General features: G+C 47.5%; 1 protein-coding gene across 1 annotated transcript in view; it reads left to right on the top strand.

Moving 5' to 3' along the window:
• COL4A1 (collagen type IV alpha 1 chain) overlaps positions 1 to 20281 on the top strand; it is a 128847-nt gene that overhangs the window by 70146 nt on the left and 38420 nt on the right. The window contains exons 3-21 of the mRNA XM_037024848.2: positions 4588 to 4677; positions 4776 to 4820; positions 5691 to 5735; positions 5833 to 5895; positions 6370 to 6423; positions 6559 to 6585; positions 8448 to 8531; positions 8618 to 8680; positions 9902 to 9937; positions 10533 to 10574; positions 11377 to 11463; positions 11892 to 11918; positions 12089 to 12139; positions 12813 to 12857; positions 12938 to 12991; positions 14117 to 14158; positions 15636 to 15720; positions 16037 to 16072; positions 17246 to 17410. Coding sequence (XP_036880743.1) covers positions 4588 to 4677; positions 4776 to 4820; positions 5691 to 5735; positions 5833 to 5895; positions 6370 to 6423; positions 6559 to 6585; positions 8448 to 8531; positions 8618 to 8680; positions 9902 to 9937; positions 10533 to 10574; positions 11377 to 11463; positions 11892 to 11918; positions 12089 to 12139; positions 12813 to 12857; positions 12938 to 12991; positions 14117 to 14158; positions 15636 to 15720; positions 16037 to 16072; positions 17246 to 17410 — 1141 coding nt within the window. The remainder of the gene's footprint in view (positions 1 to 4587; positions 4678 to 4775; positions 4821 to 5690; positions 5736 to 5832; positions 5896 to 6369; positions 6424 to 6558; positions 6586 to 8447; positions 8532 to 8617; positions 8681 to 9901; positions 9938 to 10532; positions 10575 to 11376; positions 11464 to 11891; positions 11919 to 12088; positions 12140 to 12812; positions 12858 to 12937; positions 12992 to 14116; positions 14159 to 15635; positions 15721 to 16036; positions 16073 to 17245; positions 17411 to 20281) is intronic.

The raw sequence follows: 20281 nt of genomic DNA on the forward strand, positions 1-20281 counted from the left end.
AATTAACACAAACACACTCTCCTAGGAATCCCGGTAATACGTCTCAGAGAAAGGAGAATCAGGGTTCATGCCTTCCTTTTAGGAAAACCCGACACGTCGGGAGCCTGGGATGTGCTTCTTCGCCCGCCTCACCTCTGCTGCTGTGAGTCAGCTCCGTGGCGTGGCTGGAGCTCCCCAGGGGCTCATCACAGTGTTTCCATGACCCTGTGACACTGCTAGTTGCCGACCCACCACTTTCCCAGCAGTATCTTATTCAGGAAATAGTCCTGCAGATGTCTGCTTATTATGGGGCTCAGGGAATTGGACTTGGGGAATTTGGGCTGAGTCCCGGAGTCACCCATTGACTGTGACCCATTTGAAATTGCTTCCCCAGCACTGAATGCCTGGTGAGCTCTGCTTCCAAATCTAAATACTTTCATTCCTTCAATTATTTGCAGCCTCGCTTAGAAGCTGAACTCTCAAGGCACGAGGCGGCAGAGCAGCTGCGGATCCAGCCTCACGCCCCCACCCTCGCTTTCCCGCCCTGGTGTGTGTGTGTCCTGTTCTGAGGTGGCGCCTGGGCTTTAGATGGGGAGAGGGAGACCTGCAGCCCCTCCTGCCTGGTCCCGGAACTTCACTCGGTTTTAGTTTTCGGGATATGTAGGAGGAGCCCCACTTCATGCCCAGTGTCACAGTGTGGTACCGGATAGTTTGTCAACCATTCACCAACTTTTACTCAATTCAAAGTTTGTGCCAAACGTTGTAAATGAGTAAAGCACTATTCCTGCCTTTCAAGTATTTACTTCTAAGAAGTAGAACCCCAGCTGCACATTCCCTCCAGTTAACAGAGCTCACTGGGTCTGATCCACCTCTAGTGGACGAGCCCAGGCCCGCACAGATGGCTGTGCCCGCCGCGGTCGGCCAGCGCAGGACGGCTCTTCTGCAGGGTCGTCGCCGGTTCCTCAGTCCCTTGTAATGATCCACAATCATATTATTTTAAATGTGAAAAATTAATTAACATTTGACTGAAGGTTGTGACCCATGCTGACCACTGAAGCAGACGTGATATGGCCTCTGGTAGTAAGATTTCTGATGACTGCATGTTCTGGACGTACTTTCTGTTCACTTCCATTCTTGTTGGGCAGTACTGAGTCCTCCACAGTCATAAGCTCCCCCACTATTTTGGCTTCAGCCACCCGGGGAGCTCTGTGGTATATTTGTATTTCTCACCTAGATAGGAAGGGTGTTATATTCTAGCATTTGATTTCTATCATGAACTTATTTCCGTAAACATTTTAAGAGGGGAAGGCAATAGCATGTGATAACAGGACTTTTTATTCCCATCTCTTATGGAGTTTTAAAAAGTATATCCTTGCTTTAGATAACAGGTTGTGCAAAAAATTTAAATCGCTCCATGCATGAAACTATTCCAGCCCTAATTTAGAATGGCTAATTTTGATGCCAAGATGATTCTTTGTGGCTGCATTCTTCCATCTTTATAGATGATGGCATTTTGTTCTTCTCAAGTTCTGAGTTTCACCATTTGAGGATGTAGTGGTAATCACTTCCATTATGGCCCATAAACTTTTTTTTTAAAATTAGTATAATACATTACAGTGAAGTTCAAGAACAAAATGATTAAATGTCATTGCACCACAACTTTTCGTGTAATATTTTACAAGCTTCTCTTTTCTTTCCTCCATTTAGAATTTTTGTTACTGTGATAAACAGTGGTTGCCGGTTTCATTTCTGCCTGGCATGAATTATGCGGCTGCCATGTCCCTTTGGACCTTGCCTGTAGCACAGCCTGGGAAATGGGTGACTAACTGGTCCTCCTTAGCTGTGCTAACTGCACACATTCTGTGTTGGACTCCAGCATGGGGGGACTCGAGGGGTGGTCACAGCTGTAGTACTGCTGTTGCAGCTGCAGGGTCTGGCTTAGAAACTCCTGGCATGAGCAAACTTGGCACAACTTGTCCAGCTCTCCGCACTCCCTATAACCCAGTGGAGATTTGCTAAAAGCTCAGAGGAATGATTTGGCCCACATATGGCATATGCTGTTTGCCAGCCGATTGTATAGCTGTTTGATGCTTATCTCGTTTGCTCTGCTCTGGTGCCCATAATAGCCTTGGACAGGATAGGGGTTGCTAGATTATTCATGTGCACTTTTGTCTGAGCAAAAGATTAGGAAAGTCAAAAAAAATTTGTGGGAGATGGCAAGCACCAATGTTGATGGAGGAGTCACTTCCTTTTTAGCTACTTAATTTCAAAACTCTTGGGATATGTGGATTGCTTAAGTGTTCTGTGACATTTGGGAAAGAATGTGCCCTTGCAAGGACTGGGAATTCGGATTTCTCCATTCTGTTCCCAGGACCACGTAGGGGCCGCCCAGGACATGTGACAAGCCTGTTGAGCATCAGAATCCTGATTTCTGTAAAATGGATGTAAAAGGGGCTGACTTAATGTTGGTGCATTGTTTAATATTTTGCTGGGAACCAGCGTGCTCTAGTGACCTAGAAAAAACATGGACTGTGGTGTGGGCTGACCTCCTTTCTATTTCTGGATTTAGCACCGACTCAATGAGAAACTTGTAGAAATCAGCAGTCTGGCTCTCAGCCCCCATGCAGTCCATGATTAGAATGAGAAGCATGAAGTCTTACCTGCACTGGGTCTCGTAACGCTATGGCCGATGTTCATTCAGTACGAAAAGCACTCACCAGATGCCTTAGGAAGCTTTCTCACTGACGTACCTCTCACATCTCCTGCCTACCTTGTGTTCAGTTATTGAGGGACACATAATTCAAGCCTCACTTATGCTTGAGCCGGCTGTTTGCAGTTCAGTTCTATTATTTTTTTGGGTAAAATTTCCCCATATCTGAATAAAAGGGAGGAGGGTGATGTGTCAGTGGGCAGTGTGTCTCTGTCTGAGGACTTCAGCAGTCGTCTCCAGTTGTTACTGCTTTAGGTTAACAATGAATAGACTGAAGTTAAGTAGTTTCACATTTGAGCAAGTCTTGGTGTGAGAATGTTTTACTTTCCCAGCTGTCTTGGGCCTTGGGGAGAAGGAGCCGTCCATGGCAAAGCCTATGCTAAGGGCGCTGGGGATATGAGCATCTGTTCTTTCTGGTAGATTCTCTGCAGGCTGTGGGTCCGCAGGGGTGCCAAACTGTAGGGCTTGGTTTTCTTTCATCCGTTTACTATTTTATCATATCCTCCAGCATTTGAAATAATCTCCATGTTTATTGATGTGCTGTGTCTGGATTCCTGGTTACTCTTCAGTTAAGCTTACCATCCATGGGAGCCTGGTGGGTGGGGTCCCACGCACAGAACCAAATTTCTGCATTTCTAGAAATGCACCAGCCGCAGATTCACCAGCAAGTGCCAGGACTGGCTGAGTGGCTCGGAAAGAAGGCTGGCTTTGAGAGTTCTTACTCTGTCTCATTGACGCAGAGATGAAAAGCTTCTGAGTAACTCTTGGTGACATGTTTGTTTGTTGTCAGTTTATTTTTGCTTTGAACTAATGTAACTGTGAGCAGTGCACTGGACACTAAGTAATCCTGCCTGTAATCTCCAAAGCGCCACCTGCTTTTTAAAATCAGCTGGTAGTGATTGCTTAATCTGCCCAATTTATATTGTAAGATTGCATTGCAGTCCACATACTGTATGGAAAATACGTTTTCTTGATTTCTTATCACAATTACAGGTAATTTTATATTAGCAGTGTAAATAGGGCAATATTCCCAGGCCACTGGATCACTGATATCTATAGAAAAAAATCTTATTTCCAGGATCAAAGATAATTTCCTGTGTGTTTTCGGCCAGTGTTATTTCTTCCTGGTAGTCCCTTGTGTTCATGAGGCCTGGGTCCCGTCCCCACTGCCATCTGTTTACCATCTTCCAGCCTGGATTTCTTCTCCCTTCTCTTATTTATCTTGCACTCATCCTTCAAGGGCCAGCTGAAGCCTCAGAATCCAACAAAGTCTTTCTGACCATTCTATTGCCTTTTTGAAAGTATTACAGCCATGTGTGTGTATCCTGAATAACTTTCTTTAATTTTGAAATAATGTTTCTTATTTCCCTTTGCTCCACAAGACAGAGACCATGATCAAGCCTTGATCCCACCCTCACAAACACCCGCTTTTTAAAAGACACGCATGAAAGCCCGTCAGCAGACTGTTGCTTGGGCTGAAACTCACGCTGCACACCTCCTGGGTATCTGAAGAAAGAACTTGACTGACGGTGTGCTCACAAAGTCTTGGCACCATGCCTACGGACGACAAGACGCCACTAATTCAGAGAGATTTTAATCAATTCAGTGGAAAAAGTACAACGGTTCATTATTTTATTTATCCAACAAATTTTTTAGCATTTAGAATGTCGTGTATGGAAAGCATTGTGCCAGGTGCCATATATGAACATTCCTGGCTTCCAAGAGCTTAAAATATGGTAAAGAAAAGCCACCCGAACTAGGAATCGGTTCGTGGCATCTGTTTTCAGGCCCTCGCTGTAGACCTGTGCGATGTCCATGGTACTTGGAAGGCCGAGCACCGATGTGTGCCCTTGATGTCTCCCGACCTGCACCTTGTCTGACTCGCTCCCCCTCCGCAGGGTGAAAGAGGCCTCCCGGGGCTACAAGGGGTCATTGGGTTTCCCGGAATGCAAGGACCCGAGGGGCCGCACGGACCGCCGGGACAGAAGGTGAGCTTGGCTGCGCGCTGGGGGGCTGGGGCGGACCGGGGACGGGCTGCGTGCCCGCTGCCCTGAGCGGCCATGACGGCCTTCCCCTCTTGTCCCAGGGCGACACGGGAGAGCCAGGACTGCCAGGAACCAAAGGGACCCGAGTGAGTAGCGGCCGTCGCGTGGGCGCGGCAGTGGGCGGGGTCGGGCTCCTCCCCCTGCTCGCCCCTCCCCCGGCCCCGCCCCGGGCCCCGCCTCCGCCTGCCCCTCGGCCTCGCCTCTTTGCACCGGCTTTCGCCCTCTTGCCCATCCTCAAGGCTCCCTAGACATTCTAATTTGGGGAAGGGGAGACGCTCTGTCTAAAAGTCCTTGAAGAAAGTGCCTCCTTTTCTGGGAAGGGCGGTAATGTTTTCTGAGCCAAACCCGCTCCTCCCCGCCCGCTGCCCTGCCGGCTGCTCCGTTCCCGGGAAACGCACGGTTGCAGACCTTGGACAGCAAGTCCTGCAGGCAGAAGGAGGGGAGGACCCCGTGAAACGTAAACGTTGAGTTACTGTTACGTGGAAGAAAGGGAGGCGACAGTAAACGGGGGCACTTGGCGCCCCTGCGTCCCCGGGGCGGAGGGAGGGAGGAGCAGATCGCGGTGGCCCTGCCCGGGGTGCAGAAGACCCGCATCCCAACGAAGAATAGCATTTTACTTTCTTCCCCCGATGAATTGATTTATCCTGTAAACTCTTCTTCCCAACTGCTTGGGATTGTGGTGTGAATTATATACACATGTCAGCCTTACCTAGAAAGTACAAAGTATGAAATGAGGACAGTTATTTTGTGCATGTGCAGCCTTGATCTCAGGAGTAATGAATAGTCAGCTTTGATGTACGATTGCTACTGAAAGCTGGGGTGGTGGCTCCCCGGGCTGGGCCGTGCCTGGTGTGGATGTTCTGAAGGCCAGCGGCGAGGGTGTGGTGCCCCTGGTCAGGTGGGCAGAAGTGGAGCTGCCCAGCATCCATGAAAACTCTTCATTCCCCTCCTCGCAGGGACCGCCAGGAGCATCGGGTTACCCTGGAAACCCAGGACTTCCTGTATGTATAAACGTCCCTGCTTCTGCATGTTTGCCCTGAGCAGTAGCTGCAGCAGGTGATTTTCCATGCTGGCTCCTTTTTCGCTTGTTAATTGCAGGGTATTCCTGGCCAAGATGGTCCCCCAGGTCCCCCTGGGATCCCAGGATGCAATGGAACAAAGGTAAATTCAGAACTAAGACCCTCCCCCCAACTTTGCAATATTGAGAAGGTGCGCACAGTTGTTCTGTGAACACAGTGCCGGTTGCCATAATTGAAAAGTCACTTAAAGCTATTTTTTCCTTTGGTGAGGAAATACAGCCTTCCCAAATTTAATGTTCAAGAAAGACATAATCGTGTCTTTCTTTTTTACAGACTTATATCCTAAAATTGCTTTAAACACAAAATTTCTCACCTATATTCTATTACTAAAACAAGTAAGAAAATGCTATTGTTAATCCTGTCCCTATTAATTATATTCTCGGATATATTTCTTCTGTCGTGAAGTAGCACTGAGCAGTGTCGCTTGTAACACACACTTCTTAGCAACTGACAAATGGAGCATCTCTGAAGGGTGGGGCTGAGTGACCGGAAAGCATCTGCAGTGGTGCCCTGTGTGCCTTCATGCCCCCGAGAATGACTGTCTGTTGTTCCCTAGGGAGAGAGAGGGCTCCTGGGGCCTCCGGGCCTGCCTGGGTTCACCGGACACCCCGTGAGTATGGGGCTGTTTGCCTGTGGCAACAGTCGTTCTCTTCCCCTTCCTTCGTCTTCCTCTCTCTCTACTTACGTCTTAATGCTGATGACATTTCGATAAAAACAAAGCTAATAGCAACCTTTTCTTTTTTAGGGACCACCAGGATTGCCAGGAATAAAGGTACATTATTTCATTTTACTGTATTCATTATGGGAGTCCTTTTAAAGCAGATGCCGTCAAAGCCTATTTACTTTATATCACTTTGGTCTTTTGCCTATTAACATATTTGTCTAAAAAAGAGTATGTAAGTCATACACACAAACTTAAATTTTAGAGCCTAACATTAAGTCACCAGGCACAGTTTCTTAATGGGAAATAAGCCATAATAGGAGGCGTGGTGTGGTGGTACATACCAGCAGGTGCGGGTCCAGCCCAGATTAGCTGCCTGTACGGTCTTGATGCTCCTTTCACAGAAGCATGGGACTTCAGCTCTGTGCACCCAAAAGGACTCCGCTTGTTATATTTAATCTCTACAGCTTCACCCCTATCTTGTTGCGTTGCCTGTAATCTGGAGTCACTGCTATAAATTCCGTAATTATGGCAGGAAAACTCCGATTGCCTTAGGTTAGCTCCTTGGTGTGTGGCCTCCCTCCTTCAGGGCCGATTCACGGCCTTCGCGGCTCGAGTCTCACTTTGTGTCGAGGTGGAGTCCAGGCCTCTCTGTGCACGGTTCAGAAGAGCTGCCCTGTGCCCTCCCTGCCTGGCCCCCAGTCCCGAGGGTGGGCCGGTCCCTGCTGTCAGTAGCGGCTGCAGAGCGTCTCCCGCAGTTGTTCAGGAGGGAATGCGGGAGCGAGCGCCTTTGTGCTCAGCCCTGCCCAGCTCCTGCGATGTTCTTCACTGGGTGTTGGGTGCTGGGGAGCAGAGAGGACTCAGTTCAGGGGTCCTTCCTGGGCTGGGCAGGGCCGTTGCAGACCTCGGTGGCTCTCCTTGCCTTCAGGGGTGGGGCCTCTGGGTATTCAGAGCAGCCCTGGGAAAGGGTGCTTCCAAGTTTTCAACAGCTGCTCTGGAGGCAACCACATATCCGAGTGAAGTCTAGTGTGGATGCGACCCTATGTTTAGAAATACCCAAGAAATAGGACCCTTTGAGCTCCGAGTTGCAGTCAGGGTTCTGCAGAGAACAGGAGCAACAGGATGTGTGTATGTGTGTATATTGTATATGTACATGCACAATACATACATGATGATACATAAAATAGAGCGAGCGAGAGAGAAAGACAGGGAGAGAGAGGTTTATTCTAAGGAACTGCATGGTTGTGTGGGTTGGTAAGCCCAAAGCCTGCAGAGTGGGTCCGCGGGCTGGAGACCAGGGCAGAGTGGATGTCCTGGCTCAGGGGCTCTTTGGGGCGGGATTCCCTCCCCTTCATGACAGCCGCTCTTTTTTTTCTTAAGGCCTTCATCTGTTTGTGTGAGCCCCCCTTCCCCCAGTTATGGAGGGTGATCTCCTTTACTCAAAGTCCACTGACTTAAATGTCAGTCTCATCTTAAAGATGTCTTCACACTGACATCCAGACTGGTGTTTAACCAAACATCTGGACATTGTGGCCTGGATGAGTAGATACATAAAATTTGTCATCACACCCTGCTTTTTAGAACATGCTATTCTGTTTTTTTTCTTGAAAGATAATCCTTATTTTGTGAGAACAGCCTGTGGACACAGTTTTTCAGCAGAGACGGTGTCCCGGTCTAGAATTTCCCTGTCCCTGTGGGATGGTCACGTGGAAGGTCATAGGTCCTTGCAGGTAGCCGACTCTACGTGCAGCCCTGGCTCAGCTGACCTGACTCTGTAGCCCTGAATGCTGGTCATTAGGCTGGGGGCAGCAAATGGGGTGCTGGCTGGCCTGCTTGTTTCAAGCTTAGCTAGAGTCTAAATCCCAGACTTGGGTTAGTTCTGCGGCAGCTTGCATGCCTATTAATCAGTAGGCTTTCAGTTTCTTTACACAGGTGCCAACATTTGGGACTTTCTCTTCTCTTTCATCCCACAGGGAGATCCAGGTGAAATACTCGGCCATGTGCCCGGGGCCCTGCTGAAAGGTGAAAGAGGATTTCCTGGGACCCCCGGAACACCGGTAAGCATTTGCTGAATAGCGGCCGGCCCGAGCCGACCCTCCTTCTGCTTTGCATTGAATTCTTTTTTTTTCTCAATAAATTACAGGGCTCACCAGGATTGCCAGGGCTACAAGGTCCCATTGGCCCCCCAGGATTTACTGGACCACCGGTAAGTTTTGGGAGATAGCTCTCTGAGGCATTCATTCAAAGAACAACTATTTTGAGGTGTGAAAATAAATAAGATTTAATGAGAACTTTACACAGTTGGGATCTTTCTTAGTTTGGATTGGGAGAATGAACTTCTTAAGAAAATGTTTGAATGGCCTTTTCGGTCCACACTCCCAGAGCTGTAGGCAAAGGCCTGTAACAGCCCTGTGGGCCAGGACACCCCAGCGGATGGCACACTCATTGCCTGAGGGCTGAGTGGACACCGTCGTACTGAGGGGCCGAGTTCGAAGGTGGGCGAGGCAGGCTCTGCCCTGGAGCTGGGCTTCTGGACATATGGCTGACTGGAGGGCCTACTCTGCTGGGGGTGGTGGGCGCAGACCAGCAAAGAGGCTGCTGTGTGTTTGCAGTAAGGCCTGCGCAGACCGGGCGGGGAGACCTCCCATCCTCAGCCGCCTTCACAGCTGATAAGTCTCAGTGGGAGGAGGGCTGCCATTTCTTCCCATGCACATTTTTGGGAGAACAGAAGAGTTAATATTAACGAGTCTTTCGTGTTTGTTGAGGCCACATTTTCAGGGAGTGAGTGATGCACCCAGCTCTGTCACCCCGCACACAAGGCCGCCCGAGAGTCCCTGCCAGGTTTTCCGGTTTATCTTTTAAGTTTACTTTTTCTCTTTTTGGTCAAATCCAGCAGTTCATCCATTCCTGCAGATGTAACCTCTTTTCTATTCTTGTAAATAAATGGCCTCACTTTTGTGAGGAAAGAGTAACATGCTTTTCCCTTTCAAGTGATTAGTAAAAGTCTTCTTGAAGTTTCTTGTGACACAGGGCATTTGTTGACTGCTTAAAGATATCATTTGACTTTTAAAGATGAACAGTTAGTTATATTCAAAGTGGACAAAACTCATTTCCAAACTGGAAGCTGTAGGGCTCGTAGAGTTTGGCAGATGACTTCATGCATTGCCCCTCAGCCTGGCCCGCTCTGAGATCGGTGGGTTTCACGGACAACACCTAGGATTTCGGGGTAGTTCCATCCTTGTTAATAATCATCCTGTGCTGATTTCTAGTCACTTTCAAAATTTTACAGCTGGGGACAAAATATTTAAATATTAACAAACATATTATCACATTAACTGTGGGATTTTAAGATAGTTTCAGTAAAAAGATGCAATCAAAGCTTACCAGGGTTGTGAATAATATTTAATTAAGATTCCCTCTCTCACAGGGTCCCCCAGGCCCTCCTGGCCCTCCGGGTGAAAAGGTAAAGATTTTTTTCATTTGTTTTTGGCATTAGTATAAGACTATCATGAAACCGCCATAACTCATTCTTTAAGTCTCTGTAAAAAGTTTTAGAAAATTATGATTTCTTTCTCTTTCCACCTACCCATCTGCCTACTTATCCATCCATCCACCCATCCGTCTGTCCATCCATCCATCCATTCGTCCATCCTCCCGTCTATCCATCCATCCGTTCCCCTGTCCGTCCATTCTTCCACCTATCTATCTATCTAAGTGTTCTCTCGGTCTGTCAATTTATCAGTCTTTCCTTCCATCCAATTCATAGTTGTGTTAGAATCATTTGGAATCACTAATCTTTCCCTTTGTTTTCTAAACTCAGGTTTAGAAAACCTTAAATTAAAATAAAAAAGGTTTTTGTAGAATTCTTTTTAAATAATACTTTTAAAAACTTCTTTTAGATGTTGAATACATGTTCACAACTTTCTTGAAAAGTTTATATAATCAGAGGACAAAGCTATTGCCTTAAATATACCATCTTATTGTGTTTTATGTAATGTATTAGATGATTTTGAGCAAAATAGACAACTGATAATTGAAGTCTAATTTTTAACCAACAGGGACAAATGGGCTTGAGTTTTCAAGGGCCAAAGGGTGACAAGGTGAGTACATGGTACTTTGGAATATTTTCATGTTTGAAACACCAGTTCTAAGCATGATAGAGTTTCCGCCTCTGGACCTAGTCTTGGACCCTAAAAACCATGGTTACTCTCTCTGCACGTTTTTGAGTTTGTTAGTGTTTTCCTTAAAATGCACAGCTAGAATTCACTCAGGTGCTCTGTGTATGATCCGACCAGCCCAGATTACAATGAGGCCCTTATTCTAACTTTATATATATAGAGTTCACATGTTCTTGGGTGGTGATAAAGCCATACCTAAATGGTATGGTTAAAAAGTCACATGTAGGACCTGGCTATTAAACATACATACTTCCAGTTGTACCCAGCGGTTAGGGTGCCTGAGAAAGAAAATTCCTGATGGTTCACTAAAGATCCCTCCTTCCTCCCAGGCTCTCTTAGGCAGTCTGTACCCCTTGGCTTGGGCTGTCAATAGGACAGTACATGTATCCTAGTTGCATGCACGGGTACGTCTGTATACATGGCCTGTGCACATGTGCCAGCACAGGTGGGTCCTGTAGAGAGATCCTGCAGGTTCAGGGTCATTGTGCAGGTTTAGAGAGGTCATGGCTTCCCTGCCCCCTGAGAGGCGAACATCTCCTCTTTATGTACTTACTGTGTCATCTTCTTACTGAAACTTCATTTTCCATTGCGGCAAGGGTGGCTAGAACAGGACATAATTATATTCTTAAAATGGATGTTTTGCTTTAGGCCCCCCTCCTTTGCATTTTCCTTCTCCATATACTTATTTTCATGCCTAATTAATTTTCTGTTTTTGCCTTAACAGGGTGATCAAGGGGTCAGTGGGCCCCCAGGAGTGCCAGGACAAGCCCAGGTTAAAGAAAAAGGAGAATTTGCCACCAAAGGAGAGAAGGTAGGAGTGGACTCTGTCCAGCGAGCGCTGGTTTTCTAATTTGGGCAAATTCCAAGGGATAAGGAGAACCCGGGGCAAAATTCAGGCATTCCGGGTGCATTCAGCCCTGGCCTGGAAAACCAACTGATAGGCTATCCATCCATAAGAGACGAGCACCCCGAGGGCAGAGGCAGGGGGACTGGGTGCGCCCCAGGCTGGAGGGCGGAAGGGAGTTCCAGGGGCCCGGGCCAGGCAGAACCTGCTGCCCTCTTACATCTATAACCCGTCAGTGTCAGGACAGAAGCCCTGGAGGCCAAGTTGAATTGTTACTAGGACCAGAAAAGGTGGTTTTTTCCCCTCTTACATGTTCAGTGTAGCATATAAAAATGGTACAGCTGTTAGATGGTAGTAAACACTGACACTCTCTCTTTTATAAAAAAATCCTTTAGGGTCAAAAAGGTGAACCTGGATTTCAGGTAAGTACCAAACCCTTGTTTTAGGATTATTATTTTGTGTGAAAGATAATCCATAATATGTTGGATTTAAGTTATAAGCTTATTTCACCTTCAGTGCAATATTTACTTAATTTAATATTTTGCCTAAATATCCTAATGAATCGAACCCTTTCTCTTTTTGTTCTTTTAAGGGAATGCCAGGGGCTGGAGAGAAGGGTGAACCCGGAAAACCAGGACCCCGAGTAAGTGCTTGCAAAGGCCTCTTGTGTCCCTTCTCTCTGAGGGGCCTTCTGGCATCTCCCTTTCCTCTCCTGAAGGGCTTTTCTGAAGCCCACGTGAGCAGAAATGAGGAGCTGTGTTGCCGTTTCCAGGTGGAGGACCTTTTTTATTTGTGGCCCTGCTGGACACAGCTTGGGGTGGGGGCGTCTCCCTGAAAGCCACCTGTCCACTCGCTCAGAGCATTTGGCGCCTTTGCTGCCACCCTGGGGCTCCGCCCAGGACCTGACGTCTCAGCCCCAGCCCAGATGCTCAGGTGTTTTCCACCCACTGCTTCCTGGTGGCCAGAGACCCACTCGCTTCCTGTCACCTGGGCCATTCCCACTTCCTACCCCGAAGTGGGCAGGGCAACCCCCATTCAAACGAATCATCTGCCTGTCAGCTATCAAATGCATACGAGCCAGGAGGAAAACCGGTGTCAAAACCGGTGTCAGCTGTGCAGCCAGAGGGGCTGCGTGTCTTAGAAGATTTGGAGCTAATCAGGCTCCACTGTTTAAAATTTTTATAACGTGTCAACTTTCACAGAGGCTTCCTATGAGAGATGACCTAGGGACTTGCGTTTGAAGGAGAACCTTGGTGTTAGAGCATCTTTATTATGATTATTCATGAAATACTAATGTTTAAATTCTTATTGTACAGGGAAAACCTGGAAAAGATGGTGAAAAAGGAGAAAAAGGGGGTCCAGTAAGTATTTCTCTGTGATTTTTGAAAGCAAGCTGTTGCCTTCCCTCGCTTACAATGACCGCCTCCCTGTCTCATTGCAGGGATTTCCAGGCGATTCCGGGTACCCAGGACTCCCAGGCCGAGAAGGTTTTAAGGTAAATGGTGACACTGTTCGGAGTTTTTACTGTCATTTTGTAGTTCAGTCTAGAAGTTTTCCTAGAATAAAGGACTGTAGGCTCAAAGAATAAAAATTCTTTATGTTCCATTTGAGTAAAAACACAATTTAGTGATTTTGTGTGCATGATTTTTTCAAGAAACAAATATACAATGTTCCACTCATTCAAGTTTTCATGCCTTTAACGGCCAGAAACAAAGGTGCAAAAAATCTGCCATTTTTTAAGAAAGTCAAATCTTACAGATCTTAAGAGGTAACTATGTTTAGAATATTAGCTACAATATTTTTTAAGTTCCATAGATATTTCTAAAATCTCTTCTAATAGTCAAATAAGAAAAATCAAAACATCCGATTCTGATTTAACTCCTAGTTTAATGCCTTAGTTTAAAAGGAAAAAAGGTACATTCATAGAATGTGTGCACATCTTAGGACTTTTAAAAGTATTATGATGCTTATTTAAGAGCATTAGATATAAAAGGATTCATTTCTTCGGGTTTTTATCTAATATGGATTAAATTAAGCTTCAAAGTGATCAGAATTTATCCACGCAATGTTTTTAGGTAAAGCTGGATTTTAAGGGGAAGGAAAAAATCCATAAATATCCTTCTCTTACGAGTTTCAGTGCAGCTCCAATGAATCTAACATATAAAACCCTCAAATAATTTCTTTAAGAAAATATTTAGAAATCAAAAGCTTTCAAATTTTTCCTTTATTTTCATTTTGTTGAAAAACCACTATATACTAATTCAGTTTACAAATGATTCTATTAAAGTGCTCTGGAGGGAGCGTGCAATCAACAGAACAAATACTGTGAGCTCATTTGTAGTGTGGATAATTAGCACCCCATTTATGTCTCATGGAAGTGTTTATTTCCGTATGTCACACTTAGGCAAGGCAAGGTGAAATGTATTCATTTTTGTCGCAATAGGGTACAGAGCATTTTATGCTAACCACCACGAGAGACACTAGTAGAAGAAAATGATTTTAGTGAGTGGTGGACACAATCCCTGTTTTTCCAGAAAAAAAAAAAAAGGTTAACCCCACCTTCTGCAAGGCAGTCTTTATAGTTAAAAAAATACAAGTAAAGGTATTTTTTCTTTTGTAGGGAGACAAAGGCGAAGCAGGTCCCCCAGGCCCACCTGGAATTGTGAGTAAAACAATGTTCTCTGGTCTGTGAGAGCGTTTTGGTTGAGAAAGCAAAGAGATGGGGCCATCTGGTTCCATGTCCATGTGCTCCGCACACCCCTAGAACTGCACTTTTATGTAAGGGGTGCATATTGCTTAAAAGAATAACTTTACATTTTGGACTGTGCAGAGTTTGGTACTTATATTTTGTCACATTTTCTAATTTGTGTGTATCCCTGACCACACAAATGGGAATGGAAAGAGTTGCCCGTGGATAAGAATATTAGCGACACTTTTCAAAACTTTAAAAAATAATGCCCCATTAGGGAAAATGTTAGTGAAAGAAACGTCATTCAGAATTTGACTCTCTCAGCAGAACAAGTTTTATTTTTGCAAATAACATTTTCTCTTTGGCCATAGTCCTATTTGTATGTGCTTGCAATCAGTGTATCTGATGTTTATTCTTTTTAAAAATGACCATTTTTCATGTCTGCAAGTTATCTTCAAATGATCGTTTTCAATATCCTGTCAGAATGTTGGGCTATAATTGTTTTAACCATTTTGCCCTGAATCTTTTTTGAAACTATGGAAATGTTAGCATTCTCGTATTTGCTGACAATCCTGCCCTGCTACGGAGAGTGGCGATGAATGGCTGCGCGTGTCACTGTGTGTTGGGGTGTCAAGGGGCTTCTCCTTAGGCTGCGTTTCCAGCATAGAATCACTGCAGCAAAGCAGGGGCCTCCTGGATGCTGTGATGCTTTCACGCAGCCTGTGAGGCCACTTTCCGGCCTGCGACCAGCAGCAGCGGCTGAGGGATGCTTTTATCCTGACCTCAGCAGCAGATTTTAATGTCTGTTACTTTACTTGCTGCAGAAGAATTACGTTTTCATAGTTATTTGCAATATTCGACTTTGTCATTTCCCTTGAATTTCTGCCATTTGGAAATGGGGTGAAGCAGTTCACTCCTGTACTGAGGCCACCAAGGCGTTTCCCTTGCCCTGTCCCCCTTGGGCCCTAAGGAAGTCCCCACTTTGGACCATTTAGGAAAATAAGACAAAAAGCCTCTTCCAGCCGAACAGTCGCGTGTTCTCTTTACATTCTGCCTGAGCAAGTTTAAGGGTCTTCTTTAAAGTGGGGCCCTTCACAGCTTGTGTGGACATTTAGAAAGTCCACACCTAAAGCTCAGAATGAATGTTTTCTAACTTGATCTCAATGCTAACATTCCTGCAGGCAAATTATTGCAGAAGGGGGCAGCACTGCCTGGCACAGCTCTCTGTGAGGAAGGCCTTAGGAGATGCTCATCCTGCTTTCAAGATCCCCTTCCCCTCCCTCCCCCTCCCCCTCCCTCCTCCTCTCCCCTTTTCCCCTCCCCTTCTCCGTTTTTACTTTTGCATTTCTTGAAATAATAACAAGAGGTATAACTTCTTCATCTGCACCACTTCAATAGACAGCACCCACCACTCCCGTGCCACGTGACGATATGTTCTTCTGTAATTCAGGTTATTGGCACAGGACCCCTGGGAGAAAAAGGAGAGCGGGGGTACCCAGGAAGCCCAGGGTTGAGAGGAGAGCCGGGCCCCAGAGGTAAGTGCCTTTCTTTTCCCTCCCTCCCCCTTACCCTCTGCCCCCTCCCTCCTCCCCACCAACCCGTTTTTCTCTCCTCCTTCTTTCTCCTTCTCCCATACCGCCTGCACCCACGCACACCCTGGTAACACCTGCAGGCCTTGCAGGGCTGTGGGGGCCCCCTGGAGCCCCTCTTCCCTCGTGGGGCCCTGACCTCCAGGGCGCCGCTTCCGCCTCCCCAGGGCAGCCTGCCCGTCCGTGGCTGTGGCCGTGGCCCTGAGCCATCAATCTCAGGTGAACCAGTCTCAGGTTGTCCCGTTCTCTTTCTTTTTCTAAGGTTTCCCAGGATTGCAAGGCCAACCAGGCCCTCCAGGTGAGCATGCTTAATTGAATTTTTTATAATATTTGTGTAACTTCTCTGCAATTCATGTTCTGAACATGCTTATGTATGTTAAATATTTGCATAAGATGGCTGGTGATTCTGTCACACAATTCTGAAAGCAAGCTGTGTTCACAGGCACACAGTCCTTTTTAAGAGGCCCTTGGTTATTCTAATCCACTCCACTCCTTCTGGAATCCGTGCCAGTGGGCATAGTCTGTGCGGGTTTCACGCGCCCCTTAGCGAGGGCTCCTTTCCCTACGTGCGTGCATGTGTCCAGACGTGAGCCCCGGGCCCCAGACCAGATATGACACACGCCCCGACAGGCCCTCCCCCAGAGCCCTGATGGGACGCAGCCCAGCGCTCGCGGACCTGGGGGCTCTGCCGGCTTTTGTTCTTTCTTGTTTACTAGGTCACTTTCCCTGCTTCCTGCCGGACGGGGCAGCCCCCCACCCTCTGCCAAGGCTCAGGGTTGGGCCCCCACGCTCCTCCTTCCTACTTAAGTCTCCTCTTTTCTCCTCTTTGCTGTAAGAACATGCTGGACCCTCCCGCATTCTGTGAGCGCATCACTTCGCGCCTCCTGTGGTCTCGCCACATGGGCCGAAGCCATTCCTCTGCCCCATTTGTCTCTTAACTTAGAATTCAAAGCGTTCTTCTGTGAAACCCTCTGGGCTTGCCTGGGCTCCCCTGCCCAGCCCTGGCTGCAAAGGCCCCTGCTGGCGCTGCCCCCGACTTCCCGCCAGGCTAATGGCTGCCCCCACGCGCCTGCTAGTCCTTCCCTTTCTAGCTGTTGCCTTTCAGTCGCCAGCCCGGGGCCCCCCATCACCTCATGGCCGCTGTGCCCTCCTTAGTACCAGTTCATGCCCTCTCTCTCTGAGTGGGCGCAGTGTGCGTGGAGGCCCTCTTCAGTCCTGCATGGGGAATTCCGTTTGCACGGAAAGAAGCTCTGGAGTCTTAGTGCCCCCACAGTGAGGCCCTTACCCTAGAGTCAGTCAGTCATAGGAAGCGCTGAACCGTCCACATTTATGGGGTAAGAAGCCCCCCGCTTACGTTGTTCTCACACAGAACAGTCCCCCTCTCAGCCATGGTCACCTGAATTTTCTCTGGACTGGAGTTAAGGTTAGTTTGCGCTGTGGTTATTGACATGAGATTCCGTTCTGGTTCCAGGCATCGTGATACCAGGGCAGGCTGGTGCTCCCGGCTACCCTGGCGAAAGAGGAGAAAAAGGTGACCAGGGGTTTCCAGGCACATCTTTACCAGGACCAAGTGGAAGGGATGGGCTCCCAGGCCCTCCTGGGCCCCCCGGGCCCCCTGGGCAGCCAGGCCACACAAGTAAGTTCCCTCTGGGGCTGTTTCTCTGCTGTCCCATGCAGGATAGGGTGCCGGGCAGAGCTCAGGGGTTGGGGAGGGCACCCCAGGGTCTGTGGCACAAACGCTGTGGTGCCCAAGCTTTATGAATCACTCATAGCGCACTTGGGTATCTGCCAAATTAGTGATTCCATGGAAAGGAATAGTAAAAATAAAATAATAAAACTGGTTAGAGGAATAAGGACCCTGTTAACCTGCTCTGAGTCTCCTGGCGTCTGAAGTTAAAAGCCAGCCAGTGGAGTTGTATGGTTCTTACTGAAACAACACATTCTAATTCATTTAGAGACACAAAGCAATGCTGAGAGGGACAGGCACACACAGGAAGGAGGGGGCGTGGACCACACAGTCGGGGTGGTAGCATATGGATGGTTTCAAATGGGATACACTGCACACACTTTCCTTACATCAGCCACCATCAAAGCCGAGCACAGAACATTAAACTCTTGATCTGGGCCCTGTGGTCCCAAAGCAGTGCCAGCTGGAAATGTAAGACAATCTCAGAGGAGCTCGTAGTCCCAGTGGGAACGCGTCTGGTTTCCAGAGCAGGTGGGTCCGAAGCAGCATGCGCTCTGTGGCGCGCGTACAGTGCTGGGCCTCCGTGGGCTGATGGCATAGCTGTACAGTGTCAGGACCAGGTGACTTACTGCCAGAATTCAGGCGGACCTTCATGAAAGGAAGAACCTATGGATAAGGCTCCACGTGGGTGGGACAGTTGATTCTAGGCTTGAAGGGAGACAGATGGGTGACCTGTGGCCACGGGGTCCTCCTCCTCTCTCTCATGGCTCTCTGAGATGTGACAATGAATATGAAATAGTGAAGTCCTGGAGCCACTCTTCCCAAAGTCGCTTTTTTTCCATGTGTCTCAGAGAAGGTTGTAAGCATCTAAAGGGATGTTGGGTCCCTTATTCATTCAACAAGCATTGAAGTGCTGGTGGCAGGCCAGGGACCATTGTAGGAGTGGTGACCGTCCCCACAGAGCAGTCCCAGTCTCCAGGGATGCATTCTGCAGGGGAAAAATAAAAAAATAAGTAAACTGCGTGGCATGCAGAACATGACAAGTGCAGGCTAAGATGAGCAGGGTGGTGGGTCATGGCTGTCATTTCAGACAGTGATGAGTAAAGATGGGAAGGGCAGGAGGCAGCCAACCGCAGGGAACTCTGGGAAAACATTAAAAAAAATGTTTGTAATTTTGCCTGTACCAAAATATGATCAAGTTTCATGTAAAGACACAGACTTTCCACCCCTGTTAATTGAGTGGGTTCTGTAATATCTACCATCCCAATTTCCCACATTGTCCTTTTTAGTTTATGTAAATTTAGTGACTCAAAATCACAAAGTATGAAGTGATAAGTGATAAATGAAAGTTTTTAAATCCAGATTTACAGTGTATGTGCAGGAGGCCACTTCTTAAAATAAACTGCCAGGTTGGGGCCCATTGGTGGCTCATTAAGCACACCGTGCAGAGGTGTCAGTCCCGGGTCCGCTCCTGTGTGCCTGTCCCACAGGCCGCGCGGCCCTGTGCCCAGAGGGTTGCAGAGGCCTTTCTTGAGCAGATGCTGTGAATGTCACATCTGAACCTGCATTTTGAAACTGCTCAGAAATAATCACTGAATTCTTGCTTTAGACAAACTTGTTTGATGCTGCCTTTGATGAGGAGGTACAGTCGCTTTCTTATCTGGGATGTGAAGGGACTCTGGTGGAGATGAGGCTGTTCTGGAAAAGCAGATCACAAAAATGTTATGCCTGTCCATATTCACATGCCTGTGTTCCCAGAATCAGGGAATTCATAGATTCAGCATGCAGATAATGTAGGGAAATAGGAACTGCTCCTTGAAGCATTCACTGCGCTTTGTTCAAGCTGGAAGGGGTGAGCGAGGAGCCAGGCAAGAGTAGGTGGCCCGGGGCAGAGCTCCTGCCACTGCAGGCCCTTTGGCCACCCGTCACCATGAGAGCTCCCAGAAAATATACACAACAAAAAGCAGGAACGCCTTCTCCCTTGGACTTCAGTTCCTACGCACTTGGAACTAACTTCTCCTCTGAGCTTGGAACAGTCATAAAACAGGGAGGTTTGGCCCTTTCCAGACCTTCTTGTTCGGGAGAGCAAAGCCACCGCTGTCTGCTTGACGCTTTGAAGAGCAGACACGGCTGGGGTGGGGGGCGCCGGGCAGGCTGACCCTGGCTGCTGCATCCAAGCCAGAGGGGGCCTGGGGCGGGGCACGGGGCTCCGGTGGTCGGGTGCCCGCCAGCCTCTCCTTGTCCAGTATTCCCACGAGAGACAGTGTGGAGGAAGCATGGGCCTTGCTCATGGATGTTTGCACCGCCAGTATGACGGCAGTGCCCGGGCAGAAGCCATATGTTACATTGTTCACTTGGTCATTTTTCTTCAAAGCTCTTGCAGAAGGAAATATAAACTCTATCACTCTGTGTATCTGAACTATAAAAAATATATATATATACATTTTACTGGAACCCACAGCAGATGGTGTTTGCATTTTTGCAATTCATTTTCATGCCTCTTTACGTTAATGATGCTCAGAATTGAACAGGAACAAACAATTAGAGGCATTTGCCCACACAGGGCCTGCATTCTTTAAGACAATGATTACTTTGCTGTAAATTTGCTTAGGGGAAAAAAAAAGGAATAAAGTTGTGCAAGTCTCAGCTTACACTTCACAGATGATGTGATCATGGACAAGCCACTTAACTTTTTTGGCCTCAGTTTCTTTATCTATAAAACAAGGATGGTGGTGTTTTATTTTTTGCAACATAAAAATGAGAGAAGGTGGAGACCTGAACTGAAATGCACTTTAGAATTGTTGGTAGAACTGCATGGAC

The sequence above is a fragment of the Manis javanica genome, chromosome 9 (assembly GCF_040802235.1).
Source record: "Manis javanica isolate MJ-LG chromosome 9, MJ_LKY, whole genome shotgun sequence".
Lineage (NCBI taxonomy): Eukaryota > Metazoa > Chordata > Mammalia > Pholidota > Manidae > Manis > Manis javanica.